This window comes from Periophthalmus magnuspinnatus, chromosome 3 (genome assembly GCF_009829125.3).
Source record: "Periophthalmus magnuspinnatus isolate fPerMag1 chromosome 3, fPerMag1.2.pri, whole genome shotgun sequence".
NCBI lineage: Eukaryota > Metazoa > Chordata > Actinopteri > Gobiiformes > Gobiidae > Periophthalmus > Periophthalmus magnuspinnatus.
The window spans coordinates 14208466-14218421 of NC_047128.1; the positions used below are offsets into that span (position 1 = coordinate 14208466).

The 9956-nt window shown below is 40.2% G+C and overlaps 1 protein-coding gene across 1 annotated transcript in view; it reads left to right on the forward strand.

Moving 5' to 3' along the window:
- The window catches only part of mpped2a (metallophosphoesterase domain containing 2a), a 41971-nt gene extending 32965 nt beyond the window's left edge, over positions 1-9006 (forward strand). The window contains exons 5-7 of the mRNA XM_033991695.2: positions 5155-5270; positions 6291-6404; positions 7025-9006. Coding sequence (XP_033847586.1) covers positions 5155-5270; positions 6291-6404; positions 7025-7143 — 349 coding nt within the window. The 3' untranslated portion in view covers positions 7144-9006. The remainder of the gene's footprint in view (positions 1-5154; positions 5271-6290; positions 6405-7024) is intronic.
- Positions 9007-9956: the final 950 nt, after the last annotated feature.

The window sequence follows — 9956 nt, forward strand, 5'->3', positions numbered from 1 at the left end:
ATAGAATGTGAATTTCAGCATTAAATGGTTGTACCGGTACTTTCTTTTATATTCCCATGTGGCCTTATGTCTGTGTAATCCTTCAGTCGTCCAGGTAGGTTCCATCGTGGTCCATGTGTATACTAGTCTGTGTCTTATACTTGTTCACTTCTGTCCTGTGAATGTGACTTTTTTTAGTATCGATACCTGCTCAAATGAGTATCTAGTTTTGATATTAGTTTTTTGTATTGATTAGTATTAGTATTGATTAGTATTAGTATAGTATTGATTAGTATCTGATTTTAGATACTTTTGACAACCCTAGTTTGTTGACGTTGGAAGTGGGTGATATGGCAAAAAAATCATGATTTTCTCAGAGCCAGATCACGATTTAGATTCTGTTACAATTAATCTCTGATAGTTCACACATCTCTGTGATTGGTTAAATCCAGATGTCACTCACTCAGGGCCTTATAGAGGCTGACCAATAGGAGTAGCAGGTGGGTAAACATGTCTGTTTGAGCACAGAGCTGCATTAAAAGGAGAAATAAGACAATTTGACCAAAATGATGAGATTGATCTAGTTGGATCAGGTTGATGTTTGTTTTAGTGCTCAGTTGTACAGTGTGTCGTGAAACCCAGTCTGTCCATTGTCTCAGGTTAAACCTGCTTATTCTCCTCCTCAGGCTTTGGGCTTTGTTTAGCTCAGGTTTACAGTTCTGGGCTTTGTTTAAATCACTCACAGGTTAAAGGGTTCAACTGAAATGAGACCCTCTGATCCAACTGTGGGGAAAACTGGAAAATCCTGATATCTGGGTTTTGTTGCTTGTCTAAAGAAAGGAACTTTATTGATTACATTTAATGCATTCACTGTTTTGATTATTAAAATTGATATATTTCTTATTAAAGGCCTTGTACTTGATTTTTTTTTCCCCCAGGCATTTGAGCAAAATTAGTCCTGAGGTATATTGTATAAGCAGTTCTCAGAATAAGTCTACTGTGTACTTTCTGCATCTAATTTTAACTCTTTTCCCATCTCTGACAGCTGTGGAAAGTGCTTATAAACTCATTGCTGTGAATAATTACGATGTTCAGAATGCATACCATTTAAAATGAATTCGCTCAGTTTTTCTTATTTTTAAGACAGCAAAAATCAAGTACATAGACTTTAAGTTAGTAGTAGGTAGTGGTTTAACAAAGAAATAGTGTTGTATGCTAAATATATTCAGTTGATATAAATACTAATATATTACAGAATATCTTTAATCAGACTTTGCAGTTTGATTTTTCGGGGCATTGTAGGATTCAGTTGACTGCAGAGGAGCGGTGACATTTGGGAAAAGACTGAAAAATGAACTGTTCATCTATTAACATCTGGAGACTATCTGCTGGAGATAACCTGCTCACAAAGGGCAGACTTGAAGAATGAGAAAACAAAGACCTTAGAAACCAGGTCCAAGTCAGGACTGAACCAGGACTGAACCAGGACTGAACCAGGACTGAACCAGGACTGAACCAGGACTGAACCAGGACTGAACCAGGACTGAACCAGGACCAAACTAAATACTAGGTGCTGTTTAGCATTGGTATTGATACTACCAATACCAAGCCAGATCTAAACCTAGGGGTAAATTGAGACTGAATCAGGACTAAAACTAGGTCTAGACTTGAGGCTCAAATCAGGACTAAAGAAAGACTTGATTAAAACAGGACAAAATGAGTAAGGATGCACCATTCCAGCTTTTTCGGTTCTGATATCAATACAGATCAGCCGATACCCAATACTAACCAATACCAATGTCGAGACTTATTTCCTTTAAAGTCAGTTAGCCTATTACACAAAAGATCCAACTGTGTTATGTAACTGTCTTGTGAGACATTTTAGGCCCAAGTCAGCCTGTAAAGTCTTATGTCCAACCAGGATATTGGCTTAACCGATATCATGGAACCAATCCAGCGAATATTTCAGTATCGTGTCAGTGCATCCCTAAAAATGAGGACTTAAAATAGGACTAAAACAATGGTTAAAGAAGGACTTACACTAGAGTTAAAACAGGACTATAAATCAGTACTAAACAAGGGTCTAAGCCAGGACCAAACCAGGTCTAAAACCAGGGGTATATCAAGATTTAACCAAGGCAACCATGGACTGTCCTGAACCAAGACTAAAATCAGGGCTAAACCAAGACTAAAGAAAGACTTTAACTATGATTAAAATAGGACAAATCAGTACCAAACCAGGACTACGATAGAAAACCAGGACCAAACAAAGAGTAAACCAGGTCTAAAATGAGGATTTGAAACAGGATGTAAAACCAAGACTAAACTACAGTTAAAACATTACTGAATATTCATACCAAATCGGGACTGAGACTAGTCTAATACTAGAACTATAGCAGTACTAAACCATCTCCAAACCAAAACTAAAACCAGGTCTAAACCAGGTCTAAACCAGGTCCAAACCAGGTCCAAACCAGGACCAAACTAGGACCAAACTAGGACCAAACTAGGACCAAACTAGGACCAAACTAGGACCAAACTAGGACCAAACTAGGACCAAACCAGGACCAAACCAGGACCAAACCAGGACCAAAGACTCCAGTCCTTACATAGCAGTATAACATTTGGGGGGAGCAGGGGTCATGTTACTGTCATTAAACCTGACCTGTGTGAACCTGCCAGACAAAGACCAGGGAGGAGCAGCTTTTCTGTCAGAGGAAAATCACCAGGACTATTCCCAAAATCTGACACTTTTTCCGAACTTTTCAGGATTTCCATGCAGTTTCCTAGGTGATACCTGTGCACTCCCTGGCCCCTTGTACATATGTGTAGGGTCAGATTTCAACCCTAAACTTGACCCGTCTGAACCTGACAGGCAAACACCAGAGAGGATTTGCTTTTCTCTATCAGGGTCAATCTAGGGTTTTAACAGGTGTCAGGTGCAATTCAAAAGTACTAGTACACAATATACTCTGTGTCAGTTTGGTCAATAGCTGTTTTATTCTCACTACTGCCAGTAGATAGAGTGCCAGCCATAGTTGCCAAGTCTACTTTTTTATAGCAACTTTGGCTTTTTTGGGGGGGGGTTTGTCGCTGTTATTGATGTTAAATATGCTTGTTTCATTGGCGCTCGTTAGCCGTTGCACAAGTTGATTCTATTTCTGTTTGGGTCTTTTTGTGATGTTCTTTTTGCTTGTTTTGGGCTTTTTTCAAAAACTCGGTTGCTTGTCTCTTTCTGAAAATCCCTGCAACCCTGGTGCTAACTTCAGATGCATTATTTGAATTTTCAATATTTTGGCAAAGCAGTTTCTCTAAGGCATTTTAAAGGCCATAATAATACTGCATGTGTTTCCTTTAAAGCCACAACACAGGCCAAACACCTGTGCTACAATGTGCTAATGTTTATGAAATAATACAACTGCATAATGATTTTTTCACCCTGCATTTCCTGTAATCTCCTCTGCATCTGTTGTACATCTGCCTCCTCTGCACGTGCCTCCCCTGCTCTTGTCATACACTTGCTTCCTCTGCACTTGTTGTACACGTGCCTCCTCTACACCTGTTGTACACCTGTCTTCACTGCATCGTCTCCTCTGCACCTGCTTCTCTCCCTTTGCCCCCGTTTTCAGTCAGTTTGTCTTTATCAGCTCCCTCTGGACTTTATAGACCTTCTGTAGACCTCTTAGACCCACCTCTAAACCGGTTCAGATCCCAGACCATGACCCGAGCCACAGACACATTAATCTTTAGTTCTGCTTTAGTCCTGGCCTGGTCCTCTGAAGGTGGCCTGCTCTGAACTATCATTTATCACAAACCTCCAGAGACCAGCGATGTGCAGCTTTAATATAGAGACGGAGCTAAAGGCTGAAACAATGGACTGTACAGGAACTAAACCAGGTCTAAGGCAGGACTGAACCAGGTCTAAAGCAGGACTGTAACAGGTCTAAAGCAGGTCTAAAGCAGGTCTAAAGCAGGTCTAAAGCAGGACTAAAGCAGGACTAAAGCAGGACTAAAGCAGGACTAAAGCAGGACTAAAGCAGGACTAAAGCAGGACTAAAGCAGGACTAAAGCAGGACTAAAGCAGGACTAAAGCAGGACCAAAACAGGACCAAAACTGGTCTAAAGCGGGACTGAACGATGTCTAAACCCGAACCAAACCTGGACCAAACCCAAACCGGGACTAAAGCAAGACTTAAACTGCACTAAAACAGACTAAACTAGGACTTAAGAAGGACCAAATCATGAAAGGCTGAACCCGGTCTGAACCAGGACAGAACCAGGACAGAATGTAGACCTCTATCCCTCTTAATCCACATTACATCATTAAAATCCTGTTGACTTCCTCTCTGGCGCACGTTCTGAGTCGGGGGTCTGGGAGCGGTTTCCATGGCAACCCCCTTATTACCCAGCATACCCCTGGGGAGATGGCGCGGGTTAAAACCTCTGACCAAAACCATTTAGCCTCAACGAAAGAACGTCGATATTCAATTAGTCTGCTAACGAAGCCGCCAGAGGAGCACCGTGAGAGAGGCTCATAACCGAATTATACAGGAGCAAATGAGGGCGGGGATAATGGACTAGACCAGGACTAAATCAGGACTAAACAAGGACTAAAACGGGACTAAACCAGGATTATAACAGGATTGAGCCAGGACTGAACTACCAGAGGACTGCTACAAGGAGAGACTAATAAAGGAATTATACATGGCCAAGTGAGGGACTGGACATTGAATAAGATGAGGAAAAAACATTAAAAAATGCACCAGAAATGACTTACCTGCTCAAAAATGTAATGTCCTGGGTTAGTCCTAGTTGTAGTCTTGGTTTAATCCCAGTTTCATCCTAATTTAGTCCCGGTTCAGGCCCAATTTTAGTCCTGGTTTATTCCCACTTGTAGTCCTGTTTTAGTCCCGGTTAAGTCTCTGTTACAGATGTCATTAATCAGACTTTAACTGTGTGTCTGCTCCTGGACACAGCTCAGTGATCTGTGAACTACCAGGACTTTGGAGAGAAGAAGAGAAGAGGAAGAGATATTAACAATACACTCTATAGTTTACATTTGCTGCTCAAGAACTCTTTCACCTACCACACATCTTCACTACTATGTACTTACTGTTTCTTTGTGTTCACGTTGTAAGTCTCCTCTCATATCTCCTGTTTCTCTGTGTGTTTCAGGACTCCGTGGTTTAATGGTTGGGCATTTAACTTACCTCGAGGTCAGTCTCTGCTCGACAAGTGGAACCAGATCCCAGACGGAGTGGACATCCTCATGACGCACGGACCGCCGCTCGGTAAGAAATATAACAAAACAATACACAACTGTCTAAAACAGTACAACACAACAGAATTAGAGCTCATACCTAACATGCCAACCCAACGCGCCAACCCAGCACAGCAAAGCAAGAGCATCAATGCATGACTGATGGAACAATCATTTCTGGGAGTCAGTATTTATTGTGGGCACTTTTTCTTTGTACTAGTAAGACAATTTTGATTATTTTTGTGTACTACGATCAGGTTTGAGCTGTAGAAATTTGAATTATGAACTTCTATGACTCATTATAGCTCCTAACTAACTGCTGAAGTGTTTCATTCTGCTATTTATTTCTTGTATTTCATATTTTTTAACAATATTGTACATTTAGAATACTTTTTTGGGGATAATTCAAACAAATGCTGGCAAACCTATTCGTGAGCAGAAGCGCCATTATGGACCCAGAGGAGGAAGAGGTTTAGAGCCTATGTGCTCTCAAGCCTGGCTGTGTTAGTGTTCACTTTTATTAAGGCGTCTAATTGACGTTATAGAGTTCTGCATCATTAAATTAGAAAAATCTATTAACTGTTTTTGGGATAATTTTGCCTTGTGGTTTGGTTTGAATGTTATTGTTTATCGTCTACATTTACTTCAGCAATATATCACACTTCAAAATTTGTTATCATGAAAGGCCTACACAGACTGCCACTCAGTAAGAAGCTGCACAATACAATACACAACAATCCAAACAACAGTACACTCGAGAAAAAGGAGGAAATGCATGCAAAAGTGTAAGAAACAATACTATACAATACAATAGGAATGATACAATAAACTGCACTTTCTTTGTGGTGGCAGTTCCAGTTAAGTGGGAATCCCATTCATTTCAATAGAGAATTTAAGAAGTTTTGCCGCTAAAATATGGCATAAAGTAGGTCAATTTGTGTAAATGTTCTATGTTCATGTGCAACAACAAGTCAACACTGCACTGATTCTCTGGAGGCTTAAAAACGTAAGTATCAGGGATTTTCCAACATTAACAGTCTGTGTTGTGTAGGTTTCAGAGACTGGGTGCCAAAGGAGCTGCAGAGAGTGGGCTGTGTGGAGCTGTTGAACACAGTGCAGAAGAGAGTCCGACCCAAACTGCACGCATTCGGAGGGATCCACGAAGGTAAGCACTCTCGCCCCACAGCAAGAAGGTTCCACACCTTTCTGTGTGGAGTTTGCATGTTCTCCCTGTGTCTAGGTCGGTTTCCCCAAATCCTCCAGCTAAGGTAGTCCTGACCAAGACTGGGTAAGGATCTGGAGATGGGTCACACTGCTAAGGACTGGTTTAACCTAGAGACACTGAAGGACGGGTCAAATGCAGGTTTAACCCAGAAACAAAAAAGACTCAAATAAAAGCATAATTTTTCTATTTGGTTGTTTATTGCACTGAAAAGCATGCACCCTACTGTTAGTGTCCTTGCCTCTCCACAAACCTGACACTTACTTGATCTGGAGGAGGACCCCTTCCTGCTTGTTTCCATGGAAATGTTGTTCCTTTGGCTGTAATCTTTCATAGTATGTCATAAAAAGTATCTATTTCCATGGAGAATGTTCTGAAGTATGTTTTTTAACTTTGTTTTCATGGAATCATGCAGGTGCCACCTCTAGAAAGTTGCATACTTATATTTAAAAATGACTTTTCAGACCATATAATGTTCACGTGTTGTGTTTTCTTTCCCTCTCTCTCGCTCCCTCTCGCTATTACTCTCGTTCTCTCTCGCTCTTGCTTTCTCTCTCTCCCAGGTTACGGCTTAATGACAGACGGATACACGACATTCATAAATTCCTCTACCTGTACCGTCAGCTTCCAGCCCACCAACCCTCCCATCGTGTTTGACCTGCCCAACCCACCGTCATCCTGAGACCCCGCCCACTTCAGGAGAGGCCATGCCCACCTCCTTATGAGACCCCTCCCCCTTGACCGAAACCACACCCTGTACTCCTCCTGCACTGCAAGAAACTGACCTCTACTCAAGTTTAAAATTGATATAGAGTAGTTTAGGTTAAAGTTTCTGTACCTGATTTGTACTGTCGTAAAAACGTGAAAAACAGAACTATCTCGAGTTTTCTTCTCATGACAATGCTAACAACAACTAGCATGCCAACACACACCTCCTGATTATCGAACAATAAAACGCATTCTAATTCGATCCAGACAGCACACAGTGGACTTATTTTGACCTCAAGAGCTGCTTATACAATATATCTGTACTGGGGCAAAACACATTTTGCTCAACTACATGGGAACAAATCAGGTACAGATCCTTTAATTTTTCAGAAATACCTAAATCTTGTTTAATAATTTTAAACTTGTGCAGACATTTTTGCAGTGTGAACCCCTCAGACTCCCAAACCAGCACCACTTTTCTATAAATATTTCTTGTTTAATTCATAAAGAAAAATTCAAAATGGCGGCACTTTGTAAACAGACTTCCTGCTCTCTCTCCAGCTAAGCTTCGGTGAATCGTGGGAGTTTGAAGGACTTGAAATGTGCCGCCAAATTTTCAGTTTCTTTGCAAATGTTTCTCTAAACTATTGTTGTAAAAAGACTTTCTGGGGTGAAATGATTTGGGGAGTTGACATTGGAGAATATCGGCGTTTGTGTCGGTGCCATATGTAATTCAAAATGCTGGTGAAAAGTAGGATTCTTTTGAGAATTTTAAACCAATTGTGACTTTGTTCCATTTTAATCTTTAAAATGTCTTTTTATTGAATGTTTATGGTATTTTTAAATTATATTGTAAATATTTATGAAGTTAAAAGTGGCACATGCTAGACAAAGCCTCACAACCAGAGGGTCCCAGGTTCAAATCCCAGATCACATTTTGTTTTTGTTTTTTTTCTGTTTGCATGTTCTCCTTATGTCTTTGGCAACCTTACACATGCAGAACAATCCTCCAGAATTAGGGACTCCTCACCAGGATCCTGGCTTAGATTCTCCCACAGTGGCTGAGGGGCTAGCACCGGTGCCCCACAGCAAGAATGTTTCAGGTTTGACTCCTGGGTCATCCGGTTCTTTCTGTGTGGAGTTTGCAGACCTCGCCTCTAAGATCATGGAGATAGATCCCAGGGTGCTGGGGACCTAGAGACACTGAAGGATGGGTCAAATGCAGAGGACACATTTCCCAGATGGGATTAAAGAGTGTCTTAACCTTAAACTATTTCATAAAAACAAAGGCTTTACTTTTATAACTTTTAAACCCTGTCCGGTTGTCTTGGTCTTGTCTGGATTTGATTCTGGATTTGTTCTTGAAAATATTAGGCATAAAGGTGCACTGCGTAACTTTTCTGGAGTGGGATCTGTCACCTGCTTGCCTCAATGGAGATGTGATTGCTTTACCTGAAATGTTCCGCAGTATCTATTCCGATCAATCATTCACATCACTACTTCACAACTCAAATACAAAGAAACCCATCTTTAGCTCGTCGTTTGGCTGACCGCAATGTGCCACTGTTTTAATTTAGTTTCAAAATCATAATGAATGTTTTATCAAATGTACAGATTTCCAGCATTCGATGTAAAATTGTCCAAACGCCGATATTCTCCGGGAGTTTTGTGGTGAAAACAATCTTTTTCTGTACAAATATTTGTCCATCTGTAAAATAACAAAGCTTTTGTCAAATTGTCAAATTTAGTTTTTTCAGCAATTTGTGTTTAGCGCTTTTTTATTCGTCAATCTTTTCTTATTGGCCGAGGCAAAGTCCATATGAAAACAGGCTCAGGTTAAGTCCTGGTTAAGTCCACATTAAGTCCACATTAAGTCCAAGGTTAAGTCTTGTTGATGTGTTCATTTCTGTTCATTTAGATTCTATTTAAATTCCGGGCTTTAAGTCCAGACATTTAGTCCTGATTCAGACCTGGTTTAGTCCATATTTAGTCCTTAGGACTAGTGTATTATTGACAGTCCGGATAACTTTCTAATTTAAAAGTAAACTAAACTCTAAATTTAGTTGAGTTTTGTTTATCCTGGAGTAGTAATAGATCTTGGTTTAACTGTAGTTTATTTTTGGTTTAGACCTGGTTTTCACCTGGTTTTGGCTTGGTTTAGTCATGGTTTTAGCCCTAGTTAAATCCTGGTTTAGACCTGGTTTAGATCTATTTGGTAGTACAAGTAATTTTGTTGCTTCCGTTAACTTCTAAAAACAAAACAAAGGATATTAAACATAAATTTTTCGTATCTGCTGCTGTGTTGGTGTGAGCAGCACTGTGAGGCTCTTCTATAAAGCTTTATATATCGCCTTATTTGCATCTTATTTACATAAAGTCTGTGTTTATTATGGTCCTGTCTAAGCCCCGCCTCCCCAGCTGCACTAGTGATGTCACAAAATGAGAACAAATACTCACATTTTCAGATTCTGATTCTCACAATTAAAACCATAATCCAAAACAAAATATTGGATTACCTTTCAGTCAGTCAAAACAAGACTTTGTGCTCTCTCCTAATATTGTCATAAACCAACTAACTGCAGTTTCCAAGCAATAATTCATGAACTAAACCGGAACTGAACTAGGCACAAAAATACAGAGGACTAACCCAGGTCTAAACCAGGGACTTAATTTGGGACTAAACCAGGACTTTGTGATTCCTGAGTGTGTGTAGATGAGGTGGACACATTTAGAACTCATTTTGTTATATTTCTTACAGAAAGTGCCAATTTCAAAATACTTTTTAGT